Source organism: Solanum pennellii, chromosome 1 (genome assembly GCF_001406875.1).
Source record: "Solanum pennellii chromosome 1, SPENNV200".
Taxonomy (NCBI): Eukaryota; Viridiplantae; Streptophyta; class Magnoliopsida; order Solanales; family Solanaceae; genus Solanum; species Solanum pennellii.
Genome location: NC_028637.1, coordinates 80,429,071 through 80,448,639, shown reverse-complemented (window position 1 = coordinate 80,448,639; position 19,569 = coordinate 80,429,071). Strand labels below are relative to the sequence as shown.

General features: G+C 33.0%; 1 protein-coding gene across 1 annotated transcript; it reads left to right on the top strand.

Annotated features, from left to right (window-relative positions):
• Positions 1–454: 454 nt before the first annotated feature.
• Positions 455–9,331, top strand: LOC107023764 (B3 domain-containing protein Os04g0386900-like). Its single transcript, XM_015224564.2, has 3 exons — positions 455–574; positions 3,227–3,391; positions 8,947–9,331. Exons 1-3 carry the CDS (start codon positions 542–544, stop codon positions 9,253–9,255), a joined length of 507 nt encoding a protein of 168 aa, XP_015080050.1. The 5' UTR covers positions 455–541; the 3' UTR covers positions 9,256–9,331.
• Positions 9,332–19,569: the final 10,238 nt, after the last annotated feature.

Below are 19,569 nucleotides of genomic sequence, written 5' to 3'. Positions count from 1 at the left end.
ACACTTTGAATGGAGAGATTGTTTACTTGATCTGTTGTTTGCCTTCTTTCGGTCCACAACCTAATAATTTAATACAGTCAGCTTGCAGCTTCTCCATTCTTTATCTAACAAAAATCACAAAAGAGACCTGAATTCTTAAATGGCACAACCAGCTAGAAAAATTATTGAAACACTTCCAAATAACACTCCAAAAATGTAAGATACTTGTCAATTTTATAAATTTACTAAGTTTTGCACACAACTAAAAAAACCACATTTAGGGACATTTGTTTAGAGTCAATAAATAAATTGCCGCTAAATGCTCCCTACATTCGAGTATTAACGTCATTTCGGCATTTTCCATGGGGAAAAATTATAATTACTAGCGATTAAAAGTTAATTCTGCTATAGTTTTTACTTAATATAAATTCTTCCTAAAGTTTATTTCCCGGTAAAATCCCTCTACCAACAAATTCACCCACACAGATTAGGGCAAACCTCTCTTCCTCATTCTCCAAATTCACCCATACGAATTAGGGCAAACCACTCTTCCTCATCGGCCATGGCGCGATCTCGTCTCTCTCGTCCTTACCAGGTAATCTATGTACTCTCCTTGTCTCTGTTCCTACTCTCTCACCAGGTATTCTTTTCTTGATTTTGCAAATCCGTCTCTCTTATATTTCCTCTTCCCTTATGAATTGATATAGGTTCATGCACTCTCTCTTCGCCTTTTTCATCGACTGATTTGTTTAATCACATATGTATGATGATGTGTAATGATACATGCGTTATTGATTTCTTATTGGTTCAGTTTTTCTGTGAAAAACTCGTTATCAGTTAAAAAGTGCAATTTTGAGTATTTGTAATATTATGAGTTGCTATAGAGATGATTTCCTATAGACCCTCGTCTCAAAAGAGATGTTTCTGAAGCAAAACAGCTAAACATATATGTCAGCAAAAGAGCAAGAGATAAAGCAGGGAAGCAACAACGACTTATATACATTAAAAATAAGAGAACACACAATTACTTAATAATACTACTGAAAAGGAATAGAGAGTAAACGTGTATATATATATGTGTGTGTGTGTGTGTGTGTGTGTGTGTGTGTTGTTATTCTCCTAAATTAGCAAAAGAGAATCTCAAGAACTATTGAGAATCCTCAATTAGAATATAAAAACATGAGTAATAGATAACTTTAAGCTCAAGATTACACTCTAAGATGGGAAAGAGGCAATTGAGAAAACTTGCCCAACAAAAAGATTCTGAATACTCATAACTCATAAGTAGGTTGTCAAGTTAGTTGAGAATCCTTATTCTATTATCACAAGATCCAGTACAAACCAAGCGCTAACCATGATAGCTTGAATGAAACCTCTCAAATAGAGAATTTCTTAAATGAAATTTAAGGAACCACATTCCCATCAACTTTTTTGAACAAAAGTAAGCAATTTCTTGTATTATTGGATTTTAAAAAAAAGGTAGATACATCACTGACTTTTATATATATAACACAACAATACACATACCTAAAAAAGTCAAATTAGTTGAAAATCGAGAAAGAGAATAAACCTTTCTTACACGGCTACTGTAGTTCTCCCAAGTATTACATTAAGAAAAGTGACTTTTGCACCTCACGGACCAGCCATGTGCAATTCTTTAGTGGATGGTCATGAAGAATATGCTACCACTTGTACTTACATATTTCACTTTCTAAACAATGTTAAGAACACTTGACAATGAAGATTAGATATTGGGATTCAAATTAGGTGTACAACAAAATTTGAAAGATTATACATCTTTACATGAGTATAACCTCTTTACTTGAGTATTTAAAAAGCTCATAACCAGACCTTGACAAATTATGAACCTGAAAAATGCACACTTTAGTTGTTTGATTCAAAATCAAAAGAATACAAAAGTTTAGATTCCACCTTTGAAAAAAATATTATTAAATATATTAGGGGCATTATCTGCCTCAAATTAGTTGTTAATCCACACAAAATACATCAAAAAGGCATAATGCATGTCGAGAACAGGAACAACTGCTAACATGCATATAAAACATATAGTAGACATATTGTTATTAAAGAATCCCAGGAAAATTACCTTCGAAAGAGGAAGAGGTGCACAGAGGATGTGGACTGATTGCTTCTAGAAGTTATAGAGAAATTTGTAAATTTCTGGAATGATTAAAAAATGGAGTAAACTTAAAATTAAGATTTTGCCCTTGTTCATCCTCTAAACTCCCATTTCTCTAAATAGGAGTAAAAAAGAAAGAACATTTAAAAAAATTCTTATCATGCAAATATAATACATCAATAATTAATTAAAAGCAAAAATAAGGTAAATAATATTACATCATAGCAAAAAAATAATAATTATGAGACAAGTGAAGAATAGATTAAAATGTAAATTGATTGTTGGAATGACTATGGAATTATATGAGTCAGAACTAATAACAAAAAAAATAGTATTTGTAGGTTGGTGTATTTTCCAAAATAGAAATGAAAATCATTTCATTGTTTTCTAAACAGAGTGAAACACAATTAGTGGTAGTTAAGATTAAGCAAATGCAAAAAAATAGTAACATAGATTGATTTGAAGAATTAATGATTAAAAAATGTAATTAATAAACATTGTAAGGATTTGCTAATACATCATATAATAAATGGAAAATAATTTTAAAATGTCAACATTTTGAGGGAAAAAAATTAATGTCATTCTTGGGTTTAGAAGCATGCTACATTACATATAAACGGGCGATTGATGAAAAAATAGATTTTTAGATTACAATTTTTTTTATATTTACAATGTATGATACTTTTCTTTTCCCGATGATTCTTAACTACTACTTTAAAAGTTTTAGGAGATATTAAATTATAATTGCATTAAAGATATACATTTAATTCCAATAGCTTAGAAACTTCAAAAGTATATATAAACCCCCACATTATTTATGCTAAAAGCTTCAAAAGCAGACATAATGATCCCACATTATTTGTGCTAAGATTCAAAAACAACGTTGAAAAATTGTTATGTAATTTGATTTTGTAATTCTTTAAGTCAAAACAATCTCAAATGCATCACCTCTTTTTAAAACGAAATATCACATTATATAAACTAGTAAGTAGGACTAATTTTTAACTTAATGCACCACATTATCATAATATATTTCTACTTCTCTTTCTCTCAAAACCTCGATGTTGATTATAAAACTTATCTGCTCTTTTCATTATTATTTTTTAGGGTGGATCGTCTTCTGAACAAGTTTCAAACCAAAAAGGTGAATTCATCATGACTGAAAGCACTGGAAGTATAGAAATCAACAAAGATGAAATTTTGCCACTTTCTGATAAACCATATGTTGGTATGGTTCTTACTAAGAGCAGTGTCAAGCCCATCTACAGTTTGGTAACTCTCATTTCCTTCCTCCTATTTCCATATAAAACTCCCTCTTTTTGTTAGTATTTATTTACAAACTATTCTTTGTAGTGGTGATTCTCATCCTTAACTAGAGGTTTTGTGGTGATACAAAATCATCTTTGTTAGGACACTTCATAAACTAGTGTTGGGTTTTATGGGATGAACATGAATTTAGTGGGACTATGGGTATTGGATGTGTAACGACTTGAGAGTATACCCTAGAAGTAAGAGCACCCTTAAGTCGCCACACGGCATACTAGACCTCTCAGAGGTCTTATACAAGCCCTTAGACGTCGTTCATCGAACCTATTTGAAAAGTAGTGCCGATTTAAAGCTTTTTCCAACAATAGTTCAAATATTTATAGAATCATAAGAAAGAACTAAGTCTCGTCATGGTCATCTTAGACACATAAAATATCTTGGGGTGACATCCCTTACATCAATATTAAAAGTAACTATAGTCTATTACAAAGTCTTTTTGAAAGGAAACTAAAACATAACTATGTCCTTAATCATATGAGGACATACCAAGTCTCAAGCTTTTCTTCTAATGTTAGTCTCAAGCTTTTCTTCTAAGAGACTCCTCACTTGCCACCTACACTTGTAGAAATAGAATAACAAATGGAATTAGAACATTGAATGCCCTAAGTATGGTGAACATCCAAGAAAACCATGCTAAAAACGGGCATTTACTTTACAAGGATGCGTCCACTAGGGCTGCCAACATACGACTATTAGGATAAATCTTATGACTTCCTTAGAGATGGTTTTATGTCGTTCCAGCCAACCTATCCCTAAGTCTATCATTCCACTCAAGAAGGATACCATTACGGTCTTTCACTTTAAGGCTTCTATTAACCTTCTTTTCTATATTCAAGGTTCTATTCTCTTGACCTTCTTTTCTTATTCAAGGTCCTATATTATTCATCCTTACAAGGGAACCATCTTAGTCTACCGATCCTACAGTTTCATTCATCATTCATTCATGCACATACATGATAGAGGTGCCTAACCCTACTACATCAAAAGTTCATATTTACATAACTTTCATATATCAAGTGGAGGGACCGAAGTCTACCAATCAAGACACAACATCATCATATCACAGATTCAATAACATTCAAGTACCATGTAGGGACAACTAAGTCTACCACACAAGATAAAACATTATTCGGTAAGGACACTTCTTAGTCCTTCATCATCATATATCATCAATTAGAGAATAATAATAAAATTAACTCCCATAAAAGATCATATAGCCATTACAAGAGTACTTCACTTAATAACTTCACATTATACAATATGACACATATATCATATCATACTTCACTTTACATATTCATATAAGCCACAACATCTTCTACTGATCACATTACTTCACATAGTAATATCGCCAATGCCATTTTCATAACAGTTATAACACTTAGACACTGCCACCGTAAGTGGACCATACCAATCAAGGCAATTCAATATCACATCAATACTAAATTGAGGAATTAGGTCAACTCACCACCTCACAATCATCATCATCACCATTCTTTAGCCTTTTCGACCAATTCACTTTACAAAGGCTCTTACCAATAGCCATGTACACAATACTAAGCCAACAACCAATCCATATCAATAATACAACAACATAAAATATGAATATCATCATTATAAGGCAGGTTATAAACAATTCTATCATGATTTGTACATAATTCAATAGCCCAAAACAATCTACACATGAATTCACTAAGATCAAGCCATGATCAATTCATTCACTTTAGAGCCAAAATTAGGAATTCAAGGAATACATAGGTTCAGCGAGTTTTTGATCTTAAAATATTCAATTAATATCAATTACTTCACAAAACATTGATTTAAATCTTATCATGCAAGAACCCATGCGTAGAATTAAAAATAGGAATTTCTATGTTTTTAAACATCTTTGGAAAGCTTTGAAATTGTCTCCATGAATGGAAGAAGAATCAAGGATGAAACCCCACGAAATTAGGCATGAAAACTTGGAGACTTTTGCCTTCTTCTTTGGGACTTGAAGGTCCTCCAATGGAGGATCTAATTAGAGAGAATTTGAGAGAATGGAGAGCTTAAAATTTCTGGACTCTAATTGAGGATTGGGGTTTTTGATTAGGTTAATGGGTGTATAATGACTTAAAAATCCAGATATAACACACCCCCAAAATACCCCTACATTAATTGGACCTTTTTAGACAAGTAAAACTTGACTTAAATTTTCGGAATCATCGTCGGGGAACAAGTCCGCATCGCGGAGTTGTTCCCTCAAGATTTTTCAAAATAATTTTTGGGAAAGTAGAGTCCAAGACATGGAACAATAATTTGAACCTTGGTGAACCATGTCCGCGACGCGGACTGGTTTCATGTATGCACAATTTGTAACCGCCTTGGGCAGCTTGTTGGCCCAAGGTTGGGTCCTCCTCAAGGACCCCTAGGGGGGCCCTTTGGGGATTCATAACCGGACGGTTTTGACCCTAAGTATGGTCATCTAGGTGTTAGGTTCATCTCCACTTATTTTAGACTCCAAACAACACATAAAAACACATACAACATACAAGGACACACTAGCACACGCTCAAGACTAGTTTCTGGACGTCTTGGTCGTCCTTGGACGTTTTGACTTCCAAACTCTACAAATTGACTTCTAATTCTAATATTCATTATCTTAAAACCTTATTAACTCATTAAGACCTTGTGAGGCTGTAGATTACCCTATTTCATTTTGAGGGTCGTTACAGGATGGAGAAATGATTTCCTATCCTTTTATAATCTTTATTGGGAAAATGCACAAGTACCCCCTCAACCTATGCCCGAAATTACAGAGACACACTTATACTATACTAAGGTCCTATTACCCCCCTTTAACTTATTTTATAAGTAATTTTCTACCCCTTTTCGGCCTACGTGGCACTAGTTTGAAACAAAAGCCGACCAGCTTTTGCCCACAAGATAGTGCCACGTAGGCCGAAAAGGGTAGAAAATTATTAACAAAGTAAGTTCAGAGGGGTCATAGGACCTTAGTATAGTATAAGTGTGTCTCTGGGATTTAGGGAATAGGTTGAGGGGGTACTTGTGCATTTTCCCATCTTTATTAGTAAGAATTTCATTTTTATGATTATGAGATATTTCATTTTCTAAAAAGGTCTTCTTTTCTTTTTTAAATTATAGAATCTCATTTCCATTGTATTGAATATGTCACGACGCGGGTTACACCCTAGGAGTGACATAACGTACTTGACACTGAAGGAGTCTCATACAAGCCCTTAACCACCATTACATAAGACATAAGAATAATGCGGAAACTTAAAACTTTTATCATAGAACTACAACTTTCTTCATATATGAAAAATGGGAAGCTAGGTTTGCAAGACTATCTAAATATAAGAGTACGAAAGTTAGGAATCACTCCTTACATTAATCGTAAGTCTTATCATAAGAAAATACAATATAGTCCTTAACAAGGAAAGTTAACTAGAACTAGAAACAATAACATTCCGTACTCAGAATGGAGGACTCACCAAAACATAGAGGTAGCAACCCAAGTTTTCTTCAAGAATGAACTAAGAGCACCTCAATGGTCCGAACATACACTCATAGGAGATGTAGAAGAGAATGGGTTAGAAAAAAAGTACTAAGTATGGAAACATGTATAAAAATACTTAATATTGCTACAAAAACATTTTAGTGAAAATAATGAGTTTATTAAGTTGGAAAACAATTTATGCACACAAGGACATAAGACAAATCATAATAGAATTCTCATACGATTTTTCATAACATAGTATGACCATCACCTTAGCAACCCTAAAAGCATACTTGTGCAATGCATAGTTGGCATCACATAATACCAACTATACTAAGTATCCATTTAGAATCACCTGAGTTACACATATCAATATTAGATCCCATCATAATCCACAATCATACAGAATTGAATAACCATGTTCATCACATATACATAAGGAGAATCATATCTTAACAACAACCCAATCAATGAATATCGTACCTTCATGTCATACCATAGCATCATGGACCCACCCATATTCACTTTCAAAGACTACTTGTGCAATGTAAAAAGTGAAGTCACATACCCTCACTCCAACGAAGTAGAATTATCAAGAAATCACAAGTATGGTTCAGGTCATATGCATTTATCTTATTACATAAGGAGAACTGCCTTAACCGCATAGACCATGAGAGTTACATGAAATCTGGTGACATATAACCCCACACCGATAGGAGGTGTTCTACTTGCCTAAGGTGGAATTAAACATATATAGCTATAATATGGATGCACTAGCTAAGACCTATGCGGGCACATAGTTATGGGATAAGAAGATTGCTTCTAGAAACCCGACCGATTCACCTAGCGGGAGAGTTTCCATCTCATTAGATCATATGTAGAATACCCGGCCTTAACTAGCAGGAACGTCTCTACCTCATTTGCCATATCCACTTGGTGCTAAGCATTATTCTCCAACTTAATAGTTAAGGTGAATTGAAATTTCATATGTGAAGGAGTACATTACTCTTCATTCAACCCAACTCATACATAGCTCATGTATTTAATTTGGTGAGAACTACCTTTCACCTTAGAATCATCATATAATCATCCAAGACAATTAATACATAGTCATGTCTAATAGTAAAGGAAACTAGCCTTTCAACATACCATATATCACACTTTAGTCGTTGAATTTTCACCATTCAAGTGGAACATAACTTCATACATAAATACATATAAGTATGCACCTCCACCTTTCAAGTGGATCAAACCATTCCTATATCACAATCTTGGACATAGGATTACCTTCATGCATTGTCTTCAAGCGCATAATTCAAGATTCAACACTTACAATTTACCCTTCAAGAGTCATCGATCATATCTTGAAATAACACTAAGAATTACATATAAGCATGGAATAAACAATATTAATTACTAGATCGACATATATACTATGCCACATATTCATAATTCATAAATGAACCCATTATAATTTTTATAAAGTTGGGGGCATGCGGAAAACACATGGGTTCAAGGGAAGCTTGCAATAAAACCCCTAATTAAATGTCAATTTCATTATAGTATAGGATAACCAACATATAAATTTGAACAAATTCCTAATTTAAAAAATAGTATAGGAAGGGCTTCATGGGGAATGAAATCCCATGAATGAAAGTTCTCATACCTTGTTTGAAGCTTTACCACGAAATTGAGATGAAAATCTTGGAGCTTGAACTCTTTCCTTGAAGCTTTTGGTGTTTTTTCAATGGAGTCGAACCCCCGTTCCCCTCGTCAAGTTCACCACGGCCCGTTATGGTGCCAATGGTTCTTTGGGCAGTAGCTCCCCTAAATTTCCCATTTCCTACGAAAAACTAATGGAGTCTCATGCCCCACCTCACGAGTCATGAAGTGGACCACGAACCATGGGGCAGTGTCTAGGACACTTGGGTTAGATCTGGACGATTCGGGTTTTCTGGATTCTTGACTTTTATTTTGCTATTTTTTTTTAAATGTTTGACAGTACTTACCCAAGAAAATGAACAAAGAGCTTCCTTTTGCTGGAGCCCCTGCAGTCCTTACTTATGGTGGAAAGAAGTGGAACTTGTTTTATGGTGGAGCCAAAACTAAATACAAATTTAGTAGTGGATGGAAAATTTTTGCGGATGATAACAATCTAAAAGAGGGGGATGGACTAGTGTTTGAACTCTCAGAGTGCAACCCTGACAAAATCGAATTCAAAATACAGATTCTAAGAGAAGATTTTCCAGCTGAATTGGTTCCTGAAGATGTGGAGGGTATAAACACTGACAACCCAATAATAATTGATTGAAAACTTTATCATCCCTAGTAGAAATTTCAATTTCATGGAAAAAAAAATTTATCAATTCCATTTGTTTCAATTTCAAAAAAATAAAAACTTTATCAATTCCAATAGTTTATGTCTGATGTATGCTTCATTTTATTAATACTGCTTTTTGGGTTATGTAGTTTAATAATGTTGATATTATTTATAAAAATATGTATTACGTTATTATGCAATACATGTACAACACATGTGAAGAGATTGTAATACATTAAATGCTAATATTCAATGCAACTAATTCTGAAATTTCTAATTTTTAAAAACTTACGAATCTAAAATTTTCATTTTACGTTAACTAATTCAAATTTCAAATATTAAGAAAGATTTGCATCTGAAACTAAATGATTATGCTTAAGCAAGTGCCCATAATTACAAAAAATGACATCCTCACTAGTCCTATGTGAATTTATGCTTATGTGTTTTATCACATTGTAGACATTTAATCATATCATCATTTAATTTCTTAAATATCGTCACATTTAGACTTTTTTTTTCTAATCTTCAACTAGTAGGAAGTTTATCCATGTAAATATTGAAAATTCAGTTTAATAAAATAAAAAAATTGAGAAGTTCATAATTTATAGCAATTTAAGAGAGAAGTGAAGAAGAGGTAGCTAATTATATATTTTAAAAATGTAATTGGATGATTAAGAATGTGGTGAGGGTTAGTTATTTTAAATTTTTTCAAAAAGGAAAATAATGGGAAAAAGTATTGTCAGTTAAATTAATTTGTCTAATCAGTTTTAAGTTATAGCTTAATGTAACATTTGAGATTGTATTTGTGCGGACCATTGATAGTCTAACTCAATTCATGTGTATTCCTAGTAAGCTATGCTCTATATATATCACGTGCATTCACCTTAGTGGATTTGACATAGGCGTCGAGTCCGTCTAGAAAGCCTTTAAAATACGACATAGACGTCGATTCCGTCTAGGAAGAAATTAAAATACGTTAGGTAAATGAAAAAATTAATACTCCAATTATTTTAATAAATATATTTGTTTACCGTCCAATCTCAAATTGTATGATTCTAGCCTTTTTTGCTATAAAGCAATTTTTTCAAAAAGTTCAAACACTTGTACAAAATCTTCACGAATTATGCACATTTTATTTGCACCTGATGAGATACTTAAGCCGCTCTCCTTGAATTTGGTGATCCTTATTATATAAAAAAATTGTCCTTGTTCAAAATTCTCATTTTTAAAAAATTCTTTATTAAAGAAATCTCTCCCACACCAACCAACCACAACCAATTTTTTAAAACTATTTATTTAAAATAAAAAACTAAAAGAATGGGTGAAAACAAGTGTGATAGATTATTTTATTTCTAAAAGTACAAAAAGGAACTTCAAAAAACCGTGCACACTTGATTATTATTATTATTATTTTACCTTGATGAAATATTTAAGTATCTTTTTTTAGATTTGAAATTTACGATTCAAAAAAAAAATTATTTCAGAAGCTAAATTAAGATCATCATTTTTGTAAATTAGACAGACCCATCATTTTTTTTGTGTTAAAAGATTTCAAAACCAAATAAAGATACCCCATGTTTGCAGTGTTCAAAAGTCTGAAAACAAAAAAAAAAAGACACAATATTTTTTTTTTGAAAAATCCAAAAACAAACAAACAGCCACGTCATTTGTGTTAAAAACTTTAGAAGCAGAGAAAGATTTAACATTATTGGTGTTAAAACTCCAGCACCAGACAGAGACCCTATTCCATGTAACTAGTGTTAGACTCTAAAAGCAAATAAAGATAACTCGTATAATTTGTGTTAAAAACTCCCAAAGCAAGCAAAAAGCCACATTTTTTTTGTTAAAACTTAGGAAGAAAACAAAAACCTCAGATTCCTTGTATTAAAAAAATTGATAGCAGACAAAGAGACCCAAATATTAGTGTTCAAAACTCTAGATGCAAGCAAAGAAAATCCATGGTATATGTGTTAAAACTCCAAAAGCATGTAAAAAGACACGTTATTTGTGGTCAAAAATTTGAAAGCAAACAGAAACCCCACGTTATTTGTGCTAAAAAAATTGAAAGTAAATAAAGAGACCCCTTATTTTTAGGCAATTTTCGTGTTTTATTAAAAAACCAAAAAAAAAATTATACATCCTTACACTTGCTCGAGCATGGGCCAACATTTAAAAAGAAAACAACCGAAAAGGACAACAAATAAATCATGATAGACCACTCGATAAGCCTACAAATCTAACAGGGTTTCCGAATTAAGGACTCCTCATCATCCCTCATTGCCTTCTCTGGTTTCCTAATTTATAGACCCCATATTATTTTTGTTAAGAATTTCAAAAGTAGACAAATAAAGAATTACTTTTACTAGGCTCAAAAGGTCGTCATGTAAAATGATTTGTAGTTCTTTAAGTCAAATATTAATGTGGGCATCTTTGTTTGTTATGATTTATTGTTATATTATATATATTAGTAAATAGGAGTATTTGTTTAACCAAAAAAATACTTTGAGTTATTTTTTAAAATACTAGAACCCTACACATACTCCTGAAAGCCCCAATCTATCCATGTTTGGCAGTTCATGGATTTTTGAGTATTGTTTATAAATTGAATCAAATTGTAATAAAAGCTTTTTTTTATTAAGGGTATTAGTGTATACATTCATCCTCATAGGTTGAGATTAAATTTGATCATTTTGACCTCAACAAACAAGTAATCATATGGAAATTTAAATTTAAATTTTAAGAAAGACTTGCATCTGAGTGGATATGCCTATGCAGAAAAAAAACGATATCCTCACTATATATTTCTATACAAATTTTTAGTTATATGTTTCACCATAATTAAAGTAGAAACTAAATCATATGTTCAGTTGGTAGCTTACAATATCATCACACTAGACTTACTTTTCCTCATCTTCGAGGAAGAGGAGGATTATCCATGTAATTTTTGAAAGTTAAACATAATAAAACCAAAAATTACTAGAGTTAATGATTAACAGAAATTTAACAAAGAAAAGGGAAGAAATGAAGAAGTGGGAAGTTATTTGTAGATATCTAAAAGGTAATTGGATGATTAGGATAGGGTTAGTTTCTAATTAAAATCGGAAAATAAAGGCCTAAATTTAAAAACATTATTGATTTATCATTTTGGAAAATCTGTCATCGACCAAAAAAACAAAAAAATTGAATTTTTTTTAAAAAAATGACCGCTAGTGGAATCAATTCAGGTATCAATTATAACTTGATGTGACTGTAATACCTCAAAAATTTCTAAGCTCGGACTCCAATCATTCTATAACACCTTGCAATTCTACTCTTAAAATTATAATAGTTCGTGTAGCACTTCAAACATTGAGAAAGGCTAAAGAGGGTTACCAGAAAAGTCCACGAACCAAAATGGTCCATGGACACTTCACGAATCCCTATAAGGACCGTTTAGTGGACCACGACTCGTTTAGGGCAATGTGACCAACCGTCAAAGGCTGCCAAGGAGGGGGTCACCTGGACGGGACCCTAGACAGGCCGTGGTAGCTTGTACGGTCTGTATGGGAGTCCATACAAGTCACCCATCAATTTTTAAGTTTCGGCTCAACATCAAACAATCATTTCTCTCATCACATAATGAATTAGGTGGCAATGACCTATTAAAATATATGTCTTTGAGTCTTTCCAACACAATCAAATTTTCCTCATTTTGAGTTTGGAGTAAAAGCTTATTTCTATTTTACAGAAGCATTGTCGCAAAGTGAATCTTCATGGTCATCGATACGGCCCGTGAAATTTCATGGACCGTTATGCCTTAGCGGTCTGTGAAACCTCCCTTTTAAGGTATCTTGACAAATTTAAAAGTTAAGGTCGTTTTGGTCATTCTCCTATACATATGGTATTTAAACTACGTCATTTTAACCCCTATTCTAAGCCTAAACCACGATGTATTACACCTAATTAAGGTCTTATATAGTGTTAATCAATTATTTTACGTTAATTAACATTTCAAGATATTAAATGAAGGTTCCAGGAGAAGAAAAAATTGAGGTTCAAGTGTTGTTCAAGTGCCAAGGATTTTGCCGAAAACCTCGTTCTTCCAGGTATGTAAGGGAAACATAGTGTTAGACTAGTGCTTCTACATTCCATACATCTACTTTCAAATCAATAAAAGGGTAATCAGGGATTCCATCCTTAGATTTGAGTTTCTTGAGATTAGTTTATTTTGAGATCTTGAGTTCCTTTTTCTTTTGGAATTTTTATTCCTAATTATTAAATTCCTATATGTTATGCATTGTGATTCTTGAGTTAGTTTGTTCATGTCTATATTTTATTTTGAACTCTATGAATTGAGTATTCTTGAGATGAGTAGTCTCGTTGAGTTATGAGTTCTTGAAATCTGAGTATTGAATTTTGTATATCGTTATTGAGATCCTTGAGTTGATTCGTTCATGTCTATATTTCAGCATGAACCTTATTCTTAAGTATTCATTGAATTCTCATTGAGAATCGAAACAAAATATTACAGTTTAAACTGAATTTTGAGGAAGTAAAGAGGAGTTTAAGAAAGAGTATAAGAGAACTAAGTACTTCCCATATGTTTTTTTACATGAAGAAAAGAGTAGACCCATTTTTTTTGAAAATTTAAAAGAGTTTTTAGAAAAATTAAGTACAAAGAAATTACCACTTAAAGAGGTTTTTTTTATTAGTATTATCTCAATCAAGAGAAATTATTTTTACTTTGAAAAAGGAAAAACATTATTTTCTAAATGAGCAATGAGATGTAGAGATATTTCAAACCAGATAACTATTTAAAAAGGTTAGGTTGAGAAATTATTTCAAACTAGAAAAAGAATTTTTTTTATACATTTGAGCAAGAGTATATATTTTTGGGAGTAGTATGAAGCACCAATATGAGGGAGAGTTCAAACAACTCATATCCCCCATAAACCATGTCTTGCCAATATGGGCTCAACATCACACTTTTTTAGATGAATCCTTGTGCCTTCGGAAGAGCTTAGTGGATCCACTTAGTTAAGGTGAGGACATCCCATATAGGAAAGTTTTGTCAGCGTGGACAACACGTTATATCATTGCGTAGCTCATAGTGATGATTGACGGTTAGAGAATCTTAGAATAGAGTTGAAGTGTATTTTTATGTATCACATATTATGTTGAGTTCCAGAGATGAGTAAGTATTTTTGTAAAACTCAAACAATTTCATTCCTTTAATTCATTACATTAGTTGAGAAGTCTTTTAATTTAGTTTTTTTAAGTACTATTGCTTGATTGAGTTTTCCGCTAAGTAGTCAACCAAGCCAAAGGTTTGCTTGGGGATCAAAAATGGCTGTCGAGTATCAGCCACATCCAGGATGTAGGCTCAGAGCATGACAAAGTTGGTATTTGAGCACAGATTTAAAGTACCCTAGTTTCGATTGAGATCCTTATGACAAAGTGTGTTTTAGAGCTTGGGCAGTATTTTCAGTCGGAAAGATAGTATGAGTTTTAATGCTATAAGTAGTAGTAGTAAAAGTGGCCAGATTTGAAATAATGCATGTAGAGATATAGTAATCTAAGAAAGAAAGATAGTGATATGAGGCAAATTATGTTGTTGCAGTCATGCACCAGTAGTTATTAACTGAGTGAGTTTCCCCTTATGGGTATACTAAGAAGTGATGAGTTTGTATAAATTTCATGATAGAAGGTATAATAATCGTTACAAGTCAGGATGAGTTAGAGTATACTTTAACCAAAAGAGAATTTATGATGATGCAACATTGTGTTAGTTAAGACCAAGTATATGTGTTAGAATAAAATATCAAAGTAGTCATCAGGTGATAGGTTTAAGTTAGGCTTAAGAATTTTAAGGGAGAGTCTCATGATATTTATATGGTTAGAACTAATTAGGCAATGATGTGTAGTGAACTAATTAGGCAATGATGATTTTTAAGGGAGATCCCCTTGATACACACGAACTACGCTAATTTGATTCTCACTTTGATTACATACTTAAGAAACTCTCTTTGAATTTCGTTATCCTTATTATTAAAAAATGTTTTTTTTTCCTTTTTCAAAAAACATATTTTTAAAATTCTTTATTCAAAAAAATAATCCTTCCCCACCCCACCCAAACACAAAACAAACATAGAAGAGAAGAATTCTTAATTATTTATTTAAATCAGTAACAAAAAAAAGAGAAGCAATATAATTATGGTTGCCTCTTTTATTTTTTCAAAAAGAAAGAACTTCACGAACCATGCACGCTTGATTTTTACTTTTTATGAGATACTTCAGTTATTCTTTTTAGATTTGGTATGTCTTCTAAAAAAGTTTTATTTCAGATTCTAAAATATTGAATTGTTGAATAACATACATGTACTTATAAGGGAAACACTGTTGGAAGACTATGAGAACCTGTTATTGAAATCGTCCCTTTTACGTCATGATCGCAATTGGTCATACCTTCTTACAATATTGAAATGAGATCCTCTATATGATAGCAAAGAAGAAACTATACGTCAACAATTGTATGGATATTTTTTCTGATATTACCACAAAATTTCTTTGGAAGAGAGACCGTTTTGGGAGCAGTTATGGATAAGTCGCTTCATGTACACATGGCGACAAGGAATCAAATAATACCAAGTTATGCAAGAGTGAAGGTAGAAGTGGATTCATTGGGGAAATTTCACAAATCCATATACATTGGCATAAATAAGAGGAATGAAGAAATTTTGAAAAATGAATTCGGATAAAATATGATTATTTTCCAAAATATTGCAATACATACATGATATCAAGGAAATAATGAGGAACAATGCTACTATTGTTATGAATCAGCCCCATCCCAATAACTATACTAACAAGTATATCACAGGGATGGGTATTGGGACAAGTAGCCCAATACAAGCAACAAGGTCAGGCCTTCACAAAGGATAATTTAGAATTCACATTGAGGGTATCGTTAAATAGAACATGAAATCATTATGAGAGGGGGTCGTGAAATATGAGAAAGACAATATCTACGTTTCTCATCCCCAATTCTGAGTCTAAGCTTCTCATCTCCCTTCTATCGTCTATCAATTCCGTTGTTCTTAAGTTTAGTATTTCTACGATTCTGTTTGGGCTTTTGTTGTTTGCATTGTTGCATTTACTTTGTGGATTGGATTAGAACTCTAGTCTTGTTAAATATAGTTGAGAAGTTGGTTGCTATTACATTGGACTTGAGTTCATTACATTGGTGCTTTACGTACTCTAATAGCAGGGGTGGTATTAGATTGATTTAGGTATGCTGGATCTAAAGAAGTGGAGGAAACTTCTTCTGCCTCTTTCTTCGTAGCTGCTTTGGTACATGAACCTTCTGTGGTAACCAAGGATCCAGTGTTCCCTGAAATGTCAAATACAATAGTGAACCCCAACTTTCATGATCCTAATGCTAGTGTCCATGATGAAGAGCACTCTGCACTTAAAGGTTTAAAGCTGTCCGGCACAAGCATCCATGGAAATGACAGCTTGCATCCTGGAGTAACCATCCAAGTGCTCGATGAAAGTTCGGACAAGATTAAATTTTGAGAGATAAGGTCAATTGCATCTCAAGTTACACTTCTAATTACTTTTGAGGCTCCAGAAGTTGTTAAGTCGAATGAACAGCTCGAATGAGAGGTGTCAACGAGGTATGTAAATGTTAACTCTCTTGTTAGTGGCTCTCCTAGATGGAAAACTGATTTAGAGAGCTTCGAGGACTGGTATTTTGCTGACTTTTTCATGGAACCTGTGGGTAATGAAGATCCATTCTCAATATCTTGATAAGTTTAATGCATTCTGTGAAAATACTTCCTAACATTGAAATTGGAAAATCCACCTGGAAGTTCAATGGTCAACATATTTTGACTCAATTTCTATTGGTTCCTGCTGTTAATATCTTTCTGTATGGGATCCAAGAATATGTTTTGACTTCATGGCTCTAACAGATTATACAGACAATACAAAGGAAGTATTATTGTTGGGCTGTACTGGCAATTTTTTCTTAAATACAGATTCACACTCACTGAGTAGAATGTGGGATCCCGGACAACCATGGTGTGTGCATTTCTGCGTGTGTAATGGGTCATGTGTTATCTATAGCTACATTGCAATCTCCTGTCCATCAATCACATATAAACTAATCCTCGATACATATTATGTTGTAAGCCTTGACGTTTTGGTGGCCTGCTTCGAGCGAACATCAATTTGGCGACACGATGTCAGCATTAATCTTGACTGCAAAATTGAGATCTGCCACGTGGTGCTTGTTCAAAAGAATCTTTTTGCACTGCTTAGTTCTACTATAGGGATTCAGAACTATGTTGCTCGTTTTTATGTGCTCCAATTGAGTTACTGGACCTCTAAAAATATCGGGAAGACATAGTATTGAGCAGTTAGTGATATTCATGTCTGTTCGTGACTGGTCCTTCGAGATTTGTTTAAATAGACTTATCCATAGTTTGTTTATTGGAAGACATCTTGGGTTTATTTCTGTTTGTTATTAATAGTGGTGATGCGGTATGACATGATTTTGATTATGTGCAAGTGGACGGTATTGGGGGATTGATTTATCCATTGGGGGAAATATAGTGCTTCATCACTATATTTTCTTTTGATCATTGGGTTACTTTGTGGAAAGATCAACTAGAATTGTTCATTTAGAGAGATGGTTTTCTAGGCAAATGCTTAAGGACAATTTGCAAATGCCTAGGCATAACAATATGACATGGATAAGAAATTCTGGGCTGCCAGAAGGGAAGTATGTTGCTTTAACTATGCTTAAAATTTTGGTGGAGGTCTTCCATAATGTTGGAGATGGACTACACCTTAGTTTGTCTATTAAATGTGATGTCTCTATGTTAAGTTGGATTGTGAGGGAGAATCATGCATATTATGAGGTTGTTGGAGAACTTAATCATGTCAATGATGGTGTCATTGCAGCCTTTATTATGATTTTCATTCCACGGATATTGTGTCTCTGGGACTGTTAGAGAAACTACAAGTTTTTTCTTATAACAGCCATGTCCAATCTGCAGTGAACTATGCTGCCACACTAAACAAAGCTTGGTATGAAGCTCTTGGTTTTGCTCACAAGGGACTTTTTGGTGTTTGTCATCAAATGCACTTTATCCATCTTGAAATGAATGTAACTACACCTAGATTAGCAGTTCTGTTGTTGGCCAGAATTCTTGACTTGAACCTTGAGGACAAGGTTCTTATTGAGGGCAATAGTATTGTTATGAATCATCCCTACCCCAATTACTATACTAACAAGTATCACAGGGATAGGTATTGGGACAAGTAGGCCCAATACAAGCAACAAGGTCAGGCCATCACAAAGGATAATTTGGGATCCACAATGAGGGTATTGTTAAAAAGAACATGGCATCATTATGAGAGGGGATCGTGAATTATGGGAAAGACAGTTTCTACGTTTCTCATCCCCAATTCTGAGTCTAAGCTTCTCATATCCCTTCTACCGTCTATCAATTCCCTAGTTCTTACGTTTAGTATTTCTACGATTCTGTTTGGATTTTTGTTGTATGCATTGTTGCCTTTAGTTTGTGGGTTTGTAATTAAACTCTAGTCTAAGTTAATATAGTTGAGAAGTTGGCTGCTGTTACATTGGACTTGAGTTAGTTACAGCTACGCAAAACATCCTAAACTATACCCAAAGAAGGAGACTATTGACAAATTAGTGGAAAATAGCAATGCGGAGGAAAGAAAATCTAAGAAGATAGGTAACGACAAAGATAAAGCGAAAAAGACTCAACAAAACAAGACTGAGTTACGAGACAAAAGAGAGAACACAGAAGAATTTCAGCATGAACAACAGAGTATGTCTCATTACATCAATGTTTTGAAGAGGTTGGAATTATGAAGACAAATTGAAGAGCCTAGGGTATTGAAAACAAATTTTGATCCTCCACAATATAAATTAATGATCAAGCTTTTTCAATTTCAATAATTTGAAATAACTAATCTTAGAATTATTTTTAAAAAGAAAAACAATAGTTTGCAAGTTATTTAAATAGTTTTGTCACTTTTTATAATTTTTACTTAATTATGTCTATAACTTGTATATTTTATGTATATTTAAAAATAATCTCAAAAGATTATATTTTTCTAGATTATCAATTTAGTTTAAATTATGGGTATTGTCTTGAAGCATTTAAGAGGGAGAAGGTAGAAAAAGAAAACAGAGGAAAGGGGGGAAATAAGAAAGAATATAAATACAAAATATTTGTAGAAAATAGTTTAAGAAGCTACAGAGGTTTAGGGTTAATTTGAGCTAATTTG

Excerpts from the sequence above, each read along its gene's own strand:
- LOC107023764 (XM_015224564.2), top strand. The coding sequence starts at position 542 with ATGGCGCGATCTCGTCTCTCTCGTCCTTACCAG. Across the intron at positions 575-3,226 it reads GTCTCTCTCGTCCTTACCAG|GGTGGATCGTCTTCTGAACA; the intron begins GTAATCTATGTA and ends ATTATTTTTTAG. Across the intron at positions 3,392-8,946 it reads TCAAGCCCATCTACAGTTTG|TACTTACCCAAGAAAATGAA; the intron begins GTAACTCTCATT and ends AATGTTTGACAG.